General features: G+C 37.2%; 1 protein-coding gene across 30 annotated transcripts in view; it reads right to left on the bottom strand.

Moving 5' to 3' along the window:
- Nucleotides 1–15,395, bottom strand: part of Nrxn3 (neurexin 3) — a 1,525,607-nt gene that overhangs the window by 926,780 nt on the left and 583,432 nt on the right. For 24 of the 30 annotated variants that reach the window (XR_004518320.1, XM_033766713.1, XM_033766714.1 and 21 more), the window contains 2 exons: nucleotides 8,690–8,893; nucleotides 2,626–2,652 (listed from right to left, as the gene is read on the bottom strand). Coding sequence is in view for 28 of the 30 variants with exons in the window: in XM_033766713.1 (XP_033622604.1) it covers nucleotides 2,626–2,652; nucleotides 8,690–8,893 (231 nt within the window). In the remaining 2 variants the exon portion in view is untranslated. The remainder of the gene's footprint in view (nucleotides 1–2,625; nucleotides 2,653–8,689; nucleotides 8,894–15,395) is intronic. The other 6 variants (XR_004518321.1, XM_019204317.2, XM_019204315.2 and 3 more) reach the window with 1 other exon arrangement.

Genomic DNA, 15,395 nt, shown 5'->3' with positions numbered 1-15,395 from the left:
AGCCACCATTCAAATAGTGGTACTATATCAATTCTCTGATACTCGGCATAAAGTTTTCTTAGCCTGCTAGATGTTATCATGGGAACTTAACAATGATATCCAAAATATAACCTTGACTCTTTATCTAATTATTCAATTAAATTAATTTATAGTCTTTCTATTCTATGGTCAAGAACAGGAACATATTTGTTGACATATTTTTCTCTGAGGGCTACTTTTGATGACTATGAATAGGAAATATTTTATCAGCATTAGAAAACCTGCTGTCATCTACATCATTTTCTCCCCAGGAGAGAGAACTCTGGAGCTGGACTTACAATTATTTCCAATGGTTAAAAACATGGAATACATGGAATTGAATCCTGGAGAAAGTGTGGATAGAGCATCAAAAGGAAGTACTGACATCCTAATCAAATAACTTCCCCAGATTTCTGAAAGCAGAAGATGCTAGACACAGCTTTCTACCATGCTGTTTCCCTTTTATCTCCTCTGCAAACCAGTGTAAAAGGAAAGAATGAGTTTTCAATAGAAATACTGCACATTTTTTAAAGAATAAAATACAAATGACTCTACATTATAGGATTCCATTTAGGTACAATATCCAGAAAAGGAAAATTTGTGGAAACAAAGCACAACAGTAGTTGCCTGGGTTAAAGGTAAAAGCAGAGATTGACTGCAAATGGACATGAGGGAAATGTGAGGGGTTACAGCATTGCTCTAAAATGTGATCGATCATGGTGATGTTTGGGCAACTCTATGCATTTAATTAAAATCACTGAATTATAGGGCCAGGGATTTAGCTCATTGGCTCCGCCTCCAGCCTTGCAAGCGAAATGGACCTGAGTTTGATCCCCAGTACCAACAAATAAATAAATAAAAATAAATAGTGGTGAAATGCATGTATATAAATTTTTTAAAAATCACTGAATTATAGGTTTCTGATGGGTGAGTCTTATGGTAGGGAAATTATACTTCAATTAAACTGCTGTAGGAACAAAAAAACCCAGAAAACTCCAGGCTTTTGAGAGTAAGGATGTTTCAATTAAGCTTTTAATGATCTAAATATCATGATAAATGTGGGCTAATGAAACATACTTAAATAGCAATATAGGACACTGCTTAAAAGAACTGAAAGAAATGGCAAGATATGCATATAGAATTATAGGAAATAGTTGTTTATATAGATTTTCTCTAAAATTATCCTATGGAAGTCCAAAAAGAATAGAAGTGTTCTTTATTATCTACCCCCAAGAAAGAAGGTTGAACTAGCATCTGTACAAGATCTAGTGAGATGGAATTAACAAGTAAATACAACGTATCAGTTGGACTATTTTCTTTTGTTTGTCTGTTCTTGTTCCTACAGAAAGATTCTAGCAAGGAAAGAACCAAAAAAATGATGAGATCATAGTGAGAATTATGTATGCCAGATGCTGACCTAATCCAATTTTCTCTATGTACACAGGAAGACTACATTTCCCAGCTTTCTTTGCATTTAAGATGGTGTCATGTCTCGCAAATAAATATGGGCCGAGGTGATGTATGTCACATCCAGGCAAGGCAGTGAATCATCCTTCACGTCCATCAAGATATTTTCTCTGAGGTAATACCAGTAAAGATCTCCAAGGCAACTGACCTATCTCACAGAAGGCACCTAGATCCCCAAATTACTTCCTTGAAGGGAGCTATTTGGTAAATCTTCCCAGTTGACATTAAACTTTGCATGAAGAAGAAAATATATTTTTCTTTTGTTTGACTCACTGAAATTTTAGGATAGTTTGCTACAGAAGTTAGTATTGTTTAGTCTAACTGATATGCTATAGCACTGAAAGCATACCGTTTTCCTTTCCTTTTTTCATCATCTACACCTATTCCTTCCATCATCCTTATTTTTCCTATTTATCTTCTTCTTTCCCTTCCTCACTAACTCCAGTTAATATTCACTTCTAAAGCAGAGAAAGAAATATGTGAGTTGTTCTCAGCCTGTCTCTTAGGAAGATCCTTCTTTAAGAACTAGGAAATCTGAATGGTCTAAGGGGAGAATGTGGCCTGCAATCTCTTCATCAGTAGAGGTACAGTGTGTCTCAAGTCTTTGATTAAAAGGTTATATCATCATCAAAAACAATGCTTTGTCTACCCTTCGAAAAGTCCCCTATGGCCATAATTGCCAGAAAAGAAATTTCAGAGTTGGCAGCCACCTCTGGGTCATGAACTTTGCTTTTATCCTCTGCCACTTTTGGAAGTGAAGAAGTGCATGTTGGTTGCTCTAAAGCTTTTTGTTCACTCTAGGGTTACTTCCCAAAGACAACACATTACCATTTCATTCACTTTCAAGTTATTTCATTATTCACATGCCCTCTCCTCCTTTTCTGCATAAAAAAGAAATGGCAGGAAAGAAGAGAGGACCTGCACTAATTCAGGATACACAACCCAAGCCATGCTCAGCCCCACACCATCAGCCCAGCCCTCCATCCTGCCAACCCCAGTACCCACCCCCCATCCACTGTAAAAAAAATAAAATAATTCAAATTAAAAAACAGCTCATAAAACAGTAAACAAAATAAAGTCAGTTTTTCTTTTTTTTTTTTTTTTTTTTAAGAACAAAATGAAACTTGAGGGAAAACTTACTGGAGTTACAGTTTATCCTGATACAGTCTAGATGGGGAAAAATAAATGAAAGATGAAATTGCATCCTTCAAGGTAACAGCTGCAGACATCCAAAAACAATCAGTCCACCCTTCCGGGGACAGACACACGCAAGAAATGTGGCCATTTTATATGTATATATATATATATATATGTATATGTATATATACATATACATATATATATATACAGCATGTACAAGTTTAAAGGTGGGTGTATATGTACAGTATATTATTTAGTAAAGTTGGATACATATATATATACACACACACACACATATATATATACACATATGTATAGAGATATATACTGGTATACATATATATCCACAATAGACACGAAGCACGTTTCTTTTTTTCCCCAAAAAAACCTATTCATTTTTATGAAGTATTTCAAATCTAGACTTTGAAATATTAATTTTGTTAAACTTGAAAAATTAGGAAAAAATTCCCCCAAATGCAAATTATATTTCCCCCTACATTCATTTTATTAAAATTTATCTTTAGAAATAGCATCAACACAATCAGTACTTCAAAGATTTATCACATCTGATACCTTATATCAATTTAAAACAATATGTCCTCGAAGTTTCTTAGTGTAGTATTTAACCCTTTCTTTTTCTCTAACAAACTCCCTCCACCCTCTCCTTAGGTTGAGCCCCAAACGTTATTGAAATTTGCAAATTTGCCATCACCCATGGAGGTAAGGAAAGGGTTAACACCACCTGATCATTTCCTGTCATAAAATGGCCACTTGCAAACAGCTAACCGCACGAACACCCATCCCAGATTTTAGAGAGGTGGGGTCACTGGGTGTAGGGCAAAGGAATTGTAGAATGTTGTGACAGTTGATTGGCTTTTCTGACTGCAGTTGTTTCAAAGGCTTCCAGACCTACCCACTCACAAGCCCATCTCTGTCTTCCTCCCTGAATGCCAGACAGAATTAGGTGCCCACGGCATTCAGAGAGAAGGCAGGGCAAGCACATGTTGGGAAGGTCGTGGGCACCTTTGACATCCTGCCTGTTTTACTCTGTAATTCTTCATCTCAAAGCGAGAAAATTCTTTGGTTTTGGTTTTATTTTTCAAATGGAAGAAACATCTAATTGCCCAGTTTTGATAACCAGACGAGGTGTTCTATGCCACAGATTTAAGTATCTATGGTTTTATTCATTTGTATTTGAGAACCACAGCCACACACCACAAAAATTCCGGAACAGAGTCAGTGGGAGTTTTTAGGGGATTGGGCAGAAATGGTTCTCAGTTAATTGTAACCAACCTGTTTATTTGAGCATAAGGTTGGTTTATGATGGTGGGGATTCCAATAGAAATTTGGGTACAGTCAGACATTTAAAAAGTAGAAGTCAAATGATAGAGGAAAGGAAGAATAGTATAAAGAAAAATCCAGTTACAGACTATATTGCTCTTCTGCTTAAAGCTGGCCCAACAGTTTTAGAGAATTAGTGGAGGATTATGCCACCATATGTATTTCACAAAGTAGATCGCTTTAAGTGAGCAAATGAAAAAGAAACCATTGGCAACCAACAAGGCAGAATGAAACTATGTGAAGTCCAGACAGGAGCAATTTGTAGCACCCAATCATTCTGAGGAAGGGGGCAAGCAGCTTATTTGTTCCCCAGAAGAAACATCTCTTGAGAAAAATCTGGGTTCAGTTTCGTGCGGTTAGGTTTGTCATGTGTCGTCAACCGCAACAGAAAAGTGGGAGCAAACAGCCCTGGAGCAACTGGTACGATCACCAGACAGAGGAGGCCATGCCCCTGGGAGGACAGAGACAGAAGAGGGGAGGTAGGGAGGAGGAGGACAGTGTTCAGGTATTGGCTGTACCTACCATCATTCAAAACTAGAGAAATGCCCCTTCCTGTTTTATGAAAGAGAAAGGGGAAATGTATAAGCATGTTCAGGAGATAGGCCAAAAGAGTGAGCCTAAAGACACAAACTCAAGGACTGCCAACAAGGAGAGGTTTTCTTTGGTTTCTGTATTAGACAAGAATCTGGTGTAGGGAAAGGTGCTAGTTTGAGCTCATCCTTCTGGAATAGTCAAATGGTTCCATGTGACTGAATGGTACCCTTGAGAGAATGTGAATACCCAGGGCTTTCAAGATGGCAGAGAATATGTTTGAGTCAAGATGTGAAGAATTATTTTGTTACTGTACCTGAAATAAATGGTTCTAGAGAAAAAGCTACCCTAGTCTCTTCTTCAGAAACTGTAAGGAGTGGTCTTGTATTGAAGATATGTATTCTAATTAAAAAATGAACCAAAAAATTGATTTGAGGTCATTTCCTGAAGATGTCTCTTCAGGAGCAGCCAGAGCTTTCTCTGCCTGATTTAAAAAAAAACAAAAATCTGCCTGAACTTTGGCATACCTTTTAATGTCTCTCATTCTCTCTCTCTTTCTCTCTCTCTCTCTCTCTCTCTCTCTCTCTCTCTCTCTCTCTCATCTGGTTTTATTTGGGGTTCTTTTTGTTTTATTTCAATAAATAAGGAGAGATGGCTATTTTCCATATTAGTAAGTTTTGGGCTGAACACTGAAGAGATGTCTCTAAAACTTGTATGCTTTCAATAATACATAAACACAGCCAACAAGTCCAGACAGGGAAGATCCACTGAATTCAAATATAATTAACCAAACTGCAGAACTCTGCTTCAGAGTTTCCACAAGGGAAGAAGTGACCCCAGTATTCTGTTAGGATTCTGCAAGCTTCATCCCACATTAACTGACTTTTTCGTAGGGCGGCTCAGTTCAAACTGAGCATGAAGATTCCAACTATGCATCTTTTTTAAAAAAGATGCACACCACTGATCCACAGTACACATCTGCAGAGGTAACTGATAATTCATGTAGCTCTAGCAGGTTAGGGACATGGAGTCTCATCTTGCCTTTGCTACTTACAATATAAGCTTTGAAGGCTATATATTTTTCTTTGTTTCACATCTGAAAATAGTAAGCACAAAAACACTTTCATTTCTTACAAAATTGTTGTGAGATTAAAATACATGAAGTCTTTAAATCTTTAAATGTGCTGTAATAACAAAATACTGTTATATCTTTTAGTCCTCAGGGAGCAAAATATGGTTGATCAATAGCTGAACTCACAACTTTTAAAAACATGCCGCGTAATGCCAATGTTTCTAGCATCTGCTCCCTAGTATTCTTCTTGACATTTAACAGCTAGGTTAGAACAGACAGATATATACTAGGCTTTTCTATCATGAACTTAGATATGTAAGCTAAGTCAAATAAATCAAACTATCACTTGTAGTGTGCTATTAAAAAGATGCCACTTAAATGCAGTAAAAGAACAAAGTGATCATTTAAAGATTTGAAGGAATGCTTTTGGGTGCAAACTCTGCTTGGAGATGTTTTCGCCTTTAACCAAGACAAAAAGTAATGTGAATTTTTTGCAAAGAGAAAAAAATATTTCTGAAAGGGTTTATTTGGGTCGGGGTGGAAAAATATTTGAATAAGGCATGAACACAGAGAGTTGAACATATACAAGCACAAGGATTTTAAATTTAGTTTTTCACGTCAGGTTAAATAAGCTCAAACCAATGACTGTGATGAACAGTGCCCTTTAGGGGAAAAAGAAGTAACTATTGCTTTTGGAGGAGCACAGTCCTCTCTAAGGAGGGCCTAACTCTTTTGCGTAAGCTATTTTAATATAGGAGGAGTTAGATTGATGGTGTGCCAAAAGACAAAAATATATGTACCTATGAAAAGAATATATCCAGATTTTAGCTATAGTTTCAAATAGAAAAAGTGTGCTTCTAGGAATACACATATCTATGACTAACTTGGGTATTTGTGTTTGTGTGAGTGAACGTGAGAAGGAAGGAAAGGGGAAGGTGTAGGAGAGAAGGAGAGAGAGACAGAGAGAGAGAGGGAGAGAGAGAATATCATACTATCTCTCCTTTTGTTGTTTGTCTCCCTCTGCCCTTAGTTTTTTTCCTAAGCTGTGAGAACAGTCACAGTTGACTTTCTAATCTTTCAACAACAACATATAATATGGAAAAACAAATTCTGTTTGCAAACACAGTATGCACTCCTTCAGAGTCTCATGGGGCTGAATCAGCCTCATATGCATTTCTCCCTCTCATTTTCAAGTAGGTACAACAGTAAAAACTGTATTCAGGCCAGGGATTTGGCTCAGTGGTTCAGCCACCTGCCTCACAAGGGCCAGAGTTTGATCCCCCAGTACCCCCCCAAAAAATTATATTCATCTTCTTCCTTCTATGAATTAGGTGCGGGGTTGTGTCTGGCTTTTTGTTTTGTTTTATGATTTTGGCTATTTTGTTTTTTCTTCCTTCTGCTGTTTTTCAGAGAAGTGGGCACTTGGCTACTGGTTGTTGGCTTGAACAATATACACTTAATGGCAGTTTATTTGAGATGGGGAGGACGTAGGGAGGGCAGGTGGAGGGGCAGGGGTATGCCAGTCCCTGTCAGCTGCTCAGTACTCTCTGTTCTCAAGGCTGTTTGCTATGCGGGCCGCAGGCTTTGGGCCTTTGAAGGGTTGAATACCATCTTTTGATTTACCATGGTTGATGCTGGGAGGATTGTAAACTCAAAAACACACAAAAAAAAAAAAAAAAGTCCACCAAAAGAAAATAAACACATACATACACAAACAAGAGAAATCAAAGAGATGCACCAACAACAGAAACCAAATGAAGTTAGGCAAGAGAAGGGGCAAAATGTTATAAAAACTGCAAACTGGAAGGAAAAGAAAACACAACTAAACAAGTCACTGCTCAAAACAGTCCTTTGTGTCCTACAGATTTTAGAATTATAGTGTAGATATTTTGTAAGTGTGACCAGTTGATTTGACAGAGATAAGACTGGTATGGATTCAAAATACTCCCTTTCCACCAGCTAGGGCTTTGTATGTCTCATGTTTGATACCTTTGTCTACCATGTCTTCTCTGGACCTCTGAAAAGCTGTTCCAATAGAATGTGTATAAAAGGACTCCATAGCCAAATATCTTCTGCCTATCCAAATAAATCCATTAGCTGAGCATGTTTGGACCCAGCTATATCACTAATCCTGTCAGCACTGGACATTGACTTTCTGCTGAGTGGAAAACCAGAAATAACAATCGTTTGTTTCTTCCAAAAAACAATAGGCCACTATTCTCGATAGAATATTAATTCAAATCCCAGTAAACACAGTCAGTTGGTGGGAGAGGACGCAAGGCCCTAGGAGGAGAATTTCCAGAGTATCCATTTTAAATAGCTGCAGGGAAAGAGCAGATCCACTTCCGACAAAGTGACAAATTCGAAGCTGTTATGTTTTTCAAATCTAAAAAAACATATGTGCATTCTATGAGGAGTTCAGTGACTGCTAACAGTGTGAGGGAACAACTGTCACAGAAAGGGCTGTGGAGATGTAGGTGAACATGTCAGGAAGGAAAGAGTAATACTTGCCGGAGGCATGTTTTCCTTCCATACATCACAGACTGTAAAAGCAGGAAGTTATTTTTCCCAGGGAAACAACAGAAACAATTGAATGTATCATCCCACTAGGAGAATGCATAAAGAGATCTCAGTGTTATCGGGACCACCAGAATTCCCTGTCCAAAGTCACTGTGGAGCTAGACGCATTGCCCTTCTCGTCCCTTTCAAGTGGCATAGTTCTCACCACCCCACCCTCCTGTCATCGTGGTTACCCTCACCATTGACTGTTTTGAGTGGTGACCAAGGAGTTGGATTAATGGGAATATGATTGATCAAAAGATGGACCAAAGTAGCGTGTTTTACACAAAGCTAAACGGTTCCAAAAAAACGAGGAAAGGAAACTTAGAAAACAAATAATCTAGTAAAGAAACCACCACTGTCAGAAATCAGAAACTGACACCAAAACCTCATGCAGAAACAAGAAGGTTTTTGTTGCTGTCGGGTTTCATCCTTGGTCTATTAAACAAGAGGTGAGCAGCTAACTTTCAAAAAACAAAGAATTCAATCAAACCAATGAAAATCAGAAAAGAAAGGGAAGACAAGCCCAAACAGAATGGCAGAGGGTCCTTCATACGATACCTAAGTTAACCATGAGCTTGACACGCCCTCCATCCAGCTCCAGACGCAGTGTGTCCGCAGAGTCCCTGGAGGTAGTAGCCACCAGGAGCCCATAAGCTCGCTGGGACATGAAACGGAAGGACACATCCTCAGCCTCGGTGTGCATGACCATGGGCATGATGATCTTCATGTACATGCTGCCATCATAGCTCAGGATGGAGGCCTCTGCCAAAGGAGAATGGAAGAAACTGTTAGGGTGAAGAATGCTAGAGTTTCAAATGCCCCTTTGCACCCAAGTCAAGGACAGAGAACATCAGGCGGCTGTGCTTAACTGACACCCTTGAAGCTCTGCTTTCTAATTGTGTGACCTTGGGCAGACCCTTTAAACCATAAGGCTCTATTTCCTCATTTTCAAAGATCTAACTGGCCCTAGATTGCTCACCTGTCAAGAAAACCAAATTAAATAATGGATGGTAAGGTATTTTGCAAAGTGAAAATGCACCCACAAGTGGTAATCGTAATTTTGTAAGTGAAATAACATGCAAAAAACAAAACTTAGAATCACCAAGCTCCAATTTTTTTTTTTTTTGTATTGGGGATCAAATTTGGGTCCTTGTGCTTGCAAGATAGGCAGCAGAAACACTCAGCTAAATCCCCAACCCCTATATTTGAAAGCCTGAGCTGCTGCACAATTTTCAACCCAGGCAACCTGAGGAAATTTTTTTTTTAATACCAGGGATGGAACTCGCGTCCTTGAGCTTGCATGGCAGGTGGCAGAAAAACTGAGCTAAATCCCCAGCCCTCCAAAATATTTTTATGAAAAGTAGGAGAGCAACAGTTTGTAACCACCAGAGCTAACGGATATTTTCCAGAGAGCTGGGACAAACACGGAGCAGCAGCAGGTTGGTATCCATGGTATCCTTGTGACCAGGCACTGTGAGAGGTGCTCAGACCATCCATAGATCAATCAAGCCAGAGTTAGGGTAACAATATAAAGCTGGTAGCGTTCTTGGGAAATGGTTTCACTTTTATGCAAATACAGCTTCTAGAAGGAAGGAAGGAAATCCTTGTATTTGATACATACTTCAGTCCAAGCACTTTGGTAAGGAAACCTCCAACCCTTCCCTCTTGTCTGTTATCTCACAGATATCATACGAATCAATTATTGCAATTTTCTAACAAAGAAACCAAGGTTCTTAGGGGAGTATGTTATCATCTCAAAGTCACACAGCCCAGATTTTTGAACCATTATACTTCATATCAAATCCAGGAGCTGTTTTGCAATATCACGATGCTCAACATGTCTGCTACTTTCATCACCCATTTGGCAAATATCTTCAGGGAACACACTTAGAAAATATTCTATGCAGCCAGTCTGTCACTGAGATCAGTATTTGACACTGAGTGGAGTCTTTATTAAACATTTGCTGTTGACATGTAGTTGCTCCTCGTGCTAAGGAGAATAGACAGGTAAAACAGGCCATTTCTATTCTAAAAGGAGACACAGCAGTACACACGATTTTACTAGAATTTTAAAATGATTACAGATATGGGAGAGACATAAAAGACAGTGACATTCAGAGGACAGAGACTGGATACAGGCGAATAACACAGATAGGGTCGCGTGACCACTTCTGTGAGATGAGTGGGATTTGTAATGAAAGATGGGATAGCTTCAAATTTAACACGCAAATTAGACGCATCTCTGTAACATAAAAAAGGAAATAAGACAGATTTTTTTCAGATAAATACTAACAAAAAGAACATAAGGCATTTGCTTTGGGGAGTAAAAGTAACCTCCTGGATCCACAGGATCCATATCCACAGATTCAACCAAGCACGTATTAAAAGTATTTTTTAAAAAATGCTCTGTACTGAACATATACAGACTGTTTTCTTGTCATTACTTCCTAAACAATACCATGTAACAACTATTTACATAGCATTTACAGTGCATTCAGTATTATAAGCAATCTAGAGATGATCTAAAGTATACAGGAAGATGTGGGTCGGTGATATGCAAACACTACATCATTTATACAAGAGATTTGAGTATTCCTGGAATTTGGTGTTCATGGGTGTCCTAGTGGATACCAAGGGAAGACTTGCCTGAAATTGCCGTTGCATAAAGATAGTATGAATTGGAATAAGGTCATTGGACGTTGGTGGATCCTGGGAAGGTGAGCAGTTGATATTTTCAGAAGATATTGTGATACACTCATTTGTTTGCTGTGTATCAGGCACACTTGTAGGTGCTAAGGATGTAACAGTGAAGAAAAGAGATGAAGGAATCAGGACAAGTAGAGACAAGTGGCAGGCTGACTGCACCCCCATCAAATTTCATAGCCCACCAAAGGTCTATGGAATGTAATATACAGGCACTCATTGAGATTCCTGGAAAGCAACCATCTCTCCATCCCTCCATCCCTGAGGTAAAACTCAGGCTATGCTCTGTCTTACAATTGGCACACCATAAGAGGTTCACAGATAAAAGTGTGGCAGCTTCTGTCTCCATCACAATAAAAGGCATATTATGAAACTCTGTTCTTAGATGAGAAATATAATCTAGGTTTAACACATGCTCCAGATGAGAAAGGAGTGATTTTATCTCCTAGAAGAGCAGAATCAAGAGATTTAAAAAATGCTAGCTAACATTTACTGAGCATTTACTGTTTCCCAGTACTTTCTAGGACTTTACATGAATTAAGAAGCCACTTAAACTTCAAGAAGACCATGAGGAAGACAGTATTATTATATTTTTAATACCAGGTCACACAGCTAGTAAATGGCAGAACTGGGAGCTGAATGCAGTCTGATTTTTGAGACTGTGTGTTTGTTCAACCATCTGTCAAATTGTTAGAAGGCTATGCTAGGAATACATCCATGTTTCCTTTTTCCTTTTTCTTCTACTTTCTCTCTTTTTTGTATGGTACTAGGGATTGAACCCAAGGCCTTTATATTGAACTACATATCTAGCCCCCCTTTTAAATTTGAGACAGGGGCTCATTAAAAGTCTATGTTGCCATGTCTGGACTTGAACTTACAATCCTCCTGCCTCAGCCTCCCAGTGTGCTATTACAGGTGTGCACCTCCATGCTCAACTCACAGGTTTCTAAGCAAAGAGCATATCTACAATGCTTCATGTTAGAGAGTATTCTTCAGTGTGTGTATATATGTACATATACCATTACCTAAACTTATATATTATTTATGAATATACAAATATATATATAAACATAGATAATACATATATTGCTAAATAACGTATTGTCCTAAATATGCATAATTCTCTGTGTGTCTGTGTAATCAGGAGCACCATTAATCACAGTATGTACTTTCTATATGCAACTACGTACAAGTAGACTCCTCTTCAAAAGATACTAGGCTATTGTGACATGAAATGGTTTTAAGCATCTGAATTACATACACCCCAAATTTACTGGCTCTTTTTGTTTCTCTGAGTATGTGCAGTACCAGAACACATGCATAAATGAGTGCATCTTTTTATATCAATATTGGTGGTGTCAAAGAATAAACAGCAGGTGAATATGGAAACTAATGGTTTGAAGTAAAGCACATATCTCAACGCACATCTCTGTGTTTCTATTCTTAACCAAATATTTTAGGGGAATATAATGAAGCAGAAAATTTAATACATGAATGACCTGAAAGAAAATCTGGTCAATTTCTTCACATTAATTCTCTTAAAAGATTCAAAACATGAGGACTATGACTGGAATCCTAATTTTAGGGAGGACATGAGTCTAATAAAGAAAAGTTCCTCAATGTATAAAACCATCAGGTCATTGACTATTGAATGACCACACCAGAGGATGTCAATCTAACAGTGCTTAATTAGTTCCCTTCTTTTGTTCTCACTTTCAGCCCTCACTACCTCCTTTTGTCTTCAGTGAATTTTTTCTAGAATCCTATTTTAATTTATTTAATGATATTTAACAATATATTTTGAGCTACTTTCTTTGTGATAGTACTAAAGGTTACAATATACATCTTAATTTACCAGAATCTATTTCATCTTCATCTTAATTCTAGTAAAACATAAGAACTTTTTTTACAGCACTGGGAATTGAACCTGCTCTACCACTAACCTACACTCCTAGTTCAAATACAGAAGTGTTATTCTTACATTGTTCTCTTACCTACTTTCTTTCTTGTATTATTTATATTTGGTGTGTGCGTGTGTATATATACATATATATATATGTATATATACATACATACACAAACAAAATATGAATATCACAAACAAAATAATACATTGTTATGATATCTTTAGAAACATGTTTTGTTAAGAAGCTAAGAGAAGAATGAGAGCTCAATTATGTTTATGCAGTACTTTATTTTTAAATTACACTAAGTTATTTACCATCTCTGACTCTTCATTTCTTCCTGTGAATTTAAGTTACCATCTGGTATCACTTCCTTTTTCCAGTACAGCATCATTCATTTGGGTTTATTGTCAAGCATATGACAATTCTATATGTTATAGGCACAACAACATAATTTTATAGATATTGTTTTATGCATTTGCATAACAAAAACAAATGTATAATTATAAGATCTTTTATCATTACCTACATAATTACCTCTACTGTAGCTTCTTACATTTTTTTCACATAAAGTCAGATTAATGTCTGCTGTCACTTTCTTTCGGCCTAAAAAAGTTCTTTTAGTAGTTCTTGTAAGGTAAGTATGCTATTAATGATATTTTGCTTTTGTTTATTTTGGGATGTCGTTATTTCATCTTCATATTTGAACAGCAGCTTTTCTTGACTAACAATTTTTTTCCTCCCTCTGGCCTCCATTGTTCCTGAAGAGATGCCAGCTGCTAATCTCACTGTGGTGCCCTTGTATATGCTGATACTTTCCTTTAACCGCTTTCAACATTTTCTATCTTCGGTTTTCAACATTTTTATTATACAATAATATGTCTGGTATAGATTTCTTTGTCTTTACTTACCTAGACTTTGAGCTTTTTGGACATGTAGATGAGTGTTGGTCCCCAAATTCTAGATGTCTTTAGGTTTAATTTAAAAATTTCTTTTGCCCCCCTCTTGTCTTTTATTTTTTCCATTATACCTTTTGGTATACCCCGTGTTTCTCTGAGGGTCTCTTAATCTTCATTAATTTGTTTTCTATTGAAATTGCATAATCTCCATTGATCTGTCTATGAACTTACTGATCCTTCTACTAACTCAAAGCTATTGTTTGTTTGTTTATTTGTTTTTAGGTACCAGGGATTGATCCCCGGGCCTTGCACCTGCGAGGCAGGCGGCAGAACCACTGAGCTAAATCCCCAGCCCTCAAAGCTATTGTTAAGGCCCTCTTTGAATGAATTCCTCATTTATGTTACTTTACTTTTTATACCTTCCAACTCCAAAATTTCCATTTGGAGATAGATATTATATAACTTATCCTTCATTAACATTATTTGATGTCATTATTATCTTATTTTCCTTTATTTTTGTAAGCACAATTTCTTAGTTATTTGAACACATTTATAATAGCTATAGTGTAATCTTTGTCAGATAAACCCAATATATAAATATATTAAAATGTATAAAAGACAGTTTTATTGCCTGTTTTTATTTATATGTGTGCTTCACATCTTTCTATATCTTTGCATATCTCATAATTTTTTGGTGAAAACAACATTTTAGATAATACATTGCAGCAAGTCTTGATATTGACCCACCACTAAGTCTGTCTATTTTTTCATGTTTATCTACTTAGAGACATGACTGAGCTAATTCTGTGACTCGTATTTTCTGAGCACTGTGAAGTCTGATATCCCTGCTGAGATATTTCCCCTTTCTAAAAACTTTGTTCTGCCTTCATACATGTTGCCCCTGGGTCAATGTAAGCCATGTAATAGTCGTATGTTTAAGCCCCCCTTACTCAGATAGATTTATACCTTTTATTTGTTAGATACGTGTGATTTAGAGACTGCTTTCAGGGAGTTAATGGTTTTGCCTCGTGTTTAGCCAAGCACTTGTAGTTTGGAAATTACTCCCTTTTAGTATTGAGTAGGTACAACCTTGGATACAAGCACAGTCTTACAGACCACCAAGGATGAATGTGGGTTGAGCCTGTTTTTTCAAGAGGGAGTAGCAGCTTATTGTACAGTTAGTTTGTTGAGCCTATATGTCTCTTACCATGGCTGATGGGTCTATATATGGCTTGGGAATGCTTCCAGAACTGCCCTATGTTCTAATTGCCCCTTCATTAAACACTGGAATATTGAGCAACATGATGGAAATTAGTACGAACAAAAGTTTTCTATGAGATTTTTGGATTAAAGCAACAATCAAGAAAAAAAGAAAATGATAATATCTACCCTGTGTGTTTCTTTTATGTATACAATGCTTGAATTTCCTGCAAAATGATAGCCACTTCCCTAGCATATACTAAATTAGTCCCAGAGAATCATGAATCCCTTGTCTTTTATACTTTTCAAGTAAAAAATTATTTTACTTTATGGGCTGGGGATTTAGCTCAGTGGTTCCGCCGCCTGCTTCGCAAGCGCAAGGTCCTGAGTTTTATCCCAGTACTGAAAAAAAATTTTTTTAAATTATTGTATAAATAGTATATACTATTTTAAATCTAAGGGAGGTAGATATATATAAAGAAATAAGTAAACAAATCACACCACCAAGAAATGACCATTGCTAAAAATAGGGAAGGATATTTCTATATATTTTTCTAA

The sequence above is a fragment of the Fukomys damarensis genome, unplaced genomic scaffold (genome assembly GCF_012274545.1).
Source record: "Fukomys damarensis isolate Sample0158 unplaced genomic scaffold, DMR_v1.0_HiC HiC_scaffold_21, whole genome shotgun sequence".
Classification (NCBI taxonomy): Eukaryota; Metazoa; Chordata; class Mammalia; order Rodentia; family Bathyergidae; genus Fukomys; species Fukomys damarensis.
This window is presented reverse-complemented; position numbering and strand designations above follow the sequence as displayed.